The sequence below is a fragment of the Anoplophora glabripennis genome, unplaced genomic scaffold (assembly GCF_000390285.2).
Source record: "Anoplophora glabripennis isolate ALB-LARVAE unplaced genomic scaffold, Agla_2.0 scaffold3672, whole genome shotgun sequence".
NCBI classification, from domain to species: domain Eukaryota; kingdom Metazoa; phylum Arthropoda; class Insecta; order Coleoptera; family Cerambycidae; genus Anoplophora; species Anoplophora glabripennis.
Window position 1 is genome coordinate 1 of NW_019419748.1, and position 5183 is coordinate 5183.

General features: G+C 30.6%; 1 protein-coding gene across 1 annotated transcript; it reads right to left on the reverse strand.

Moving 5' to 3' along the window:
- Nucleotides 1–470: 470 nt before the first annotated feature.
- LOC111692803 (egl nine homolog 3-like) lies at nt 471–4745 on the reverse strand (the record flags this gene model as incomplete). The annotated part of the gene is made up of 3 exons (XM_023456923.1): nt 4733–4745; nt 763–933; nt 471–627 (listed from the first exon to the last, which is right to left on the reverse strand). Coding segments are annotated over exons 2-3 (325 nt in total), but the record flags the coding sequence as incomplete, so codon positions are not given.
- Nucleotides 4746–5183: the final 438 nt, after the last annotated feature.

The following is a 5183-nucleotide window of genomic DNA, read 5'->3' on the forward strand; positions in this document are numbered from 1 at the left end:
CAAATTTAGGGGACCTGTATTTTTTCTTTTTGCCAACTGGCCCGGAAGTCTTTTTTTATATCTCAAAACCATGATGTACGAGAATCACTAAATTTGGTACACAGGGGTTTTATGACATGTGGAATCTCACAGTGCTACGCTTTTTGGCGAGAAACCCTCTTAAGACACTTCTTCCTAGGCCCACTTGTTTTTGGAACCAGAAAAATTTGGTCGCTAATTTGATTTTTTTTTTAAATTATTAGTTAGCTAGAAAGCCATTGAATTTAGAAACTTTTTTGTCTCTTGATATTTGTTTCGTAAAATGCAATGTTTTTGAGGAAAATGGCGAATCACGATATGCATTCGATCACATTTTGACATTTTTCTCGAAAGCATTGCGTTTTACGAAAAAAGTATAAAGAGACAAAAAGTTTCTAAATTTAATGGCTTTCTAGTGGACTGATAATTTTTAAGAAATTTAAATATGCGACCAANGTAGCGCCTAAGTGCTTCTGCTCTTTCCGCAGCATCAAAGTACCAGAGAGTAATAGCGTAACGAGTTTGATACGCTGGTTGTACTTCGTGGGGGTTTCTTCGGTCCGACCAAAAGAATAACAATCTATCAAATAGGGGTTCTATATCTGCAACCTGAAAATAGCACAGGAAATGTTATTCACCACTGTAGGCCAATAATGCATATAATTTACAACAGAATGAAAGAAAATTAGATTTTTGGGATTCAATTCGATTGAAGTTATACATTTTAAGACGTTTTTTACTTACTTTGTCCTCCAGCCATCCCTGTGGGAATATCCGCAAGAGGCCACCATAGGTACGGACGTCCCAGTTGAGATTTAAATAATAAATCGCCGTAATGCACCGCCCATCCCTGTTTGGGTTGTCCACATGTTTGACGTAGTGTGATCCCAGACCAGGGTAACAGGCAATCATCGCCTGCACAATTTAAAGGACTACATTGTATTTTAAATAGGAAATATGCTCAATTTTAATTTAAAACAAATAAATCTAATACTCTAAATCTAAAAAAAAAATATTACAGCAATCTGATTCGATAATATAAAATTCCCTGGTTATATAACTCGATAATGGAAAGAGATTTTTTTGATTCTGTAAAAGCAGATTGTTTCCAAAGGAAACTAGATGGCAGTGGTCAAAAAATTTTTTGTAGAAATTCTGTGTTTTGCCTATATCACCTTTTCTAGTTCAAAAATTTGCTAATTCTTACCACAATCAAATAAAGGTCTCTATGGTAATTTTCAAGTCTAAAATTTGCAATGAATCCTTGCTTAAAACAATAATAAAACTTAAGACTAAAAGGTTTCGAGAGATTGGTTATTAAATTAAAATAGTAAATTTTCAATGGCAATTAAATTAAAATAGTAAATTTTCAATGGCAATATCCAAGATTTAAATTAAATATTCTGTAAACACTTTTAGTTTTACTGTTTGATATATTAATACAAACCATGGTTAAGCCTCCAAAATTATTTTGAGTTGCCTCAAAAATTATTGAAAATCGAGGAAAATTTGTAGTTTCTTTTGACTTCATGTGCCTTCAATTTGCTTCGAAAAAATTCTACTTGAAGTTTTATTTCATCAAGGAGCTCTATCAATAACTTTTACGGATTCAAAAAATCTTTCCGTTATCACATTATTGGTCTGGGGAGTTTTATATGAATCAATCTGTATAAAGGAGATAATAGCTATTTCAAAGACAAGTGGCTTTTGTATTTTTTTATTCAATAGAATATAAAAATAGAGTTGAAATAACAAGTATCCATAAAACATAAAAATATATAATAAATAATAAATATGTAATATAAACACATGACAAAATAAAAAAAATATTAAAAAAAAGACATCATACAACCTATTTTAACAATATTTTCATTGCCGTTAGTTGTGTGGTTAATTAAATTATCAAATAATCTTCCTTCCATGAAATTTTATACTTTTCTACACGGTTTTGTCATTTGTAAATCAGTAATCCTGATGAAATTTGATAATATATTTGAAAGCAACAAAACGAAAGTGAAATTTCAGAATGTTTAGATAATAAAATTAGAAGATAAAATTTTCCCAAGGAAACACCCAGTATGATATCGATCAGGGACCTTTCGGATTCTAACGTCTTGCAAAATTAACCCTATGAAACGACTTAAAGTCGATATAAATAAACTCCAATTTATCAAATTTATCTTTAAACTTCATCATATCAAAGAAGCTTGCAAATATTAAAAAATATATAATATCGCCCTGTATAAATCAGAATTGTTATTGGATTTTTCTGGGATTACAACATTTTGAGCCTACGTGTCGTGAAGCACACTTGAAAAAGGAAATGAGTGGAATGATCAGATGCGTTGAAACAACCGTTTTTTTTTGTATTTTCTTATAAAACCGCAATTATAAGTTTATCAAAAAAAAAACTTTGCAAACCAATCCGTCCGCATTTTATAAATAAGAGAAACTCCATATTCAAATTAATTTCAAGGTGTCCCATTGTCTAATATAAATATTTCAAATATCTACACGTACCTACGATTAATTATAAAGTAAAAATAAATTTAAGAGTCAGTTCCGTCAAGACTTAAGCGCAAAAGTAATTTATATTATTTTAATAGTAATGACTTTGATTAAATATGGTTACTGACTTGGTTGTGACAAAAATCTAAATCTTATTTTAAAATTATAATGACTATTCCACTTAAGCCGTAACTATTTTTAAATAGTAACTGTTAATTATACGATGTTATTTTAAGTAACCGAATAAATTAAAAAAAAATATTCCTAAAACATGTGACATCACTTCTATGAAGCGATTAGAAACGGGAGAACGAGCATCAATTAAAAATCAGTGCGAAATGCAAATGCCAGTAACCGAGAACACTTCTAACGAGGAGCCTAAAAATAAATCGCTATGTAAATTTTCCCACACATAAAAAAATATAAATAAACAAGGGTATACATGGTGCTATATACCAATTATCAATGTTAGTAAATATACGATGTCCCTATCATTTGTTATATTTTTGACTGGCGCGCTGTTCATCGTCACGTAGACCAAAAATAATAAAATACTACACACACGTAGTAGCAACACGTTTACACACACACCTTGTGTATGCTTTCAGCTCCACTTTAAATCAACATTTGTATGGACGTCTATTCATGGCTTTGCCTACGTGACGACAGCTACATCCAAGTCACTTTTTATTTATTACAATTTGGACAAAAAAAAACGTGAGTGTACTTCCAGCGATGGGTACGATTAATTGTAGTTAAAAATATTTAAGGCGTGTTCCGACATCGAGTAACTTCCCCTGAATCATATTTCATGATTCCAGCTGGAGCTGAACATTTAATCCACCATTAAAAATGAAGAGCAGGAGGAAAATCGGTTTTGTTTTCTATTTGTGATCACTGATCATTGTCTATTTTGTTACTTATACATTTACGTTTTATACAATGTAGAGGTATTACTGTTGACTTTATCGCTAGTGCCTATAATTACATATTCCACTTTTTTTCTCATAAAATTAATGTTCAAAGCACACAACTAAGATTATAATATAATCTTAGACATTATCTAATATTTGGAATGGGAAAACCAAATTAACGTATACAATTATATTGTTATGGTTCAGCAATTCTTAATTAATTGATGCAGATGCAAGAGATACGTGTTTATTTTCTTACAAACTATTTCATCTGCATCGATTAATTAGAACTTCTTTATGCAACACTTACCCTTTCCCGTCCAAATTCCCATACATTATCATTTACAAGAAACGTACCTACATACAATACTTAATGCTATCTCGTACGTGCCGGAGTAAGCATAAAGATAAGTTAATTAAAACGGCGAGACAGATAAAAAATAAAACAATACATCATAATTTAGATAAAATCATCTAAGGGAACTTTCTATAAACAAACGGTACAGAACCGTACTGCGATAAAAGGTAGAGTAGCGAAATTCGTGCAATGTGAAAAATATTTTAGCATCGGTTTTAGCGTTAAAAATAAAAGGTAGGTACACGTTTAAAACTGCGTATTATTAGCCAGAGGTGAATATGACTTATGTAAACATTATGTCAGTTTCCCATGCGGTTTTAACGAGAAATAGCATTTAATGTTTTCAAAGAAATATTGTAATATAAATATTATTTTGTGGTTTGAAAGTCATTAAAAGTACACGTATTCGCTTATAAACCAATATTTTCAAAAGGTATGTCGTAGATTTAAATTTATAAATAAGAAATTTGAGGCGTATCAGTATCGCGCTTATTAGAATACTTTCTACAGCCGAGATTTCGATTTTTACATCGACCTTGATCAAGATTCAGTCTTTAAAAGTGAAAATAAGTTTGACTTCTCAGATAACGTGAAAACAATCTATACAGAGGCACCAAACAATACTTATTCGCAGAAAACGATAATTGTCAATTGACTTTGGTAAATGCAAAATCATTAAAAATTTATTAGTAAGACGGCAACAATTTTACTTAAATACATAATTTGCTACAGCGCTACTGCACTCTGTTGGAGAAATATTGTTTTATTATAACAACACATATCTACATTACATTAGAAAATAATTAATCAACAGATAATACTCAATAAAACTAATGATTCATACCTGTAATATGTGTTTATGCATAATAATAATAATAATAATAATATGTATAACAACTTAAAATAAATTGAGAAAATAAGTAAATCCACTTACAGAAAATCGATTGCTTTATCACTTCATTATCTAATAAAGAATGTTATTTATTTATATCGAAAACAACGCAGTAAATGTGAAAATAAACAAACCACCAAAATTTGTGGTTAAACTGTATCGCAAATAAAATGGAACACCACATTCCAAATTGTATCTATTTGATTCGACAGATATTCGGTTTACGCATGCATGAACTTTGAGATTTACAGTCGTGTATACGAGGTTTGAGCAAAAAGTAACGGGAATTTTCAAATTGCACGTATTGTATCTTGTCAATCCAGCTGATACTTTTTTTTGTATTGGTAGCACTTACATTAGTGACGTTCCTGTCAATTTATAGGCAGCTACTACGCTTAATAGCGATTTCCATTGATGCACTGAGTGCGCATTCAGTGTATATCCATCCTGTATTATCTACAGTGATAATAAGAGATGGAAATATACTCGGTGC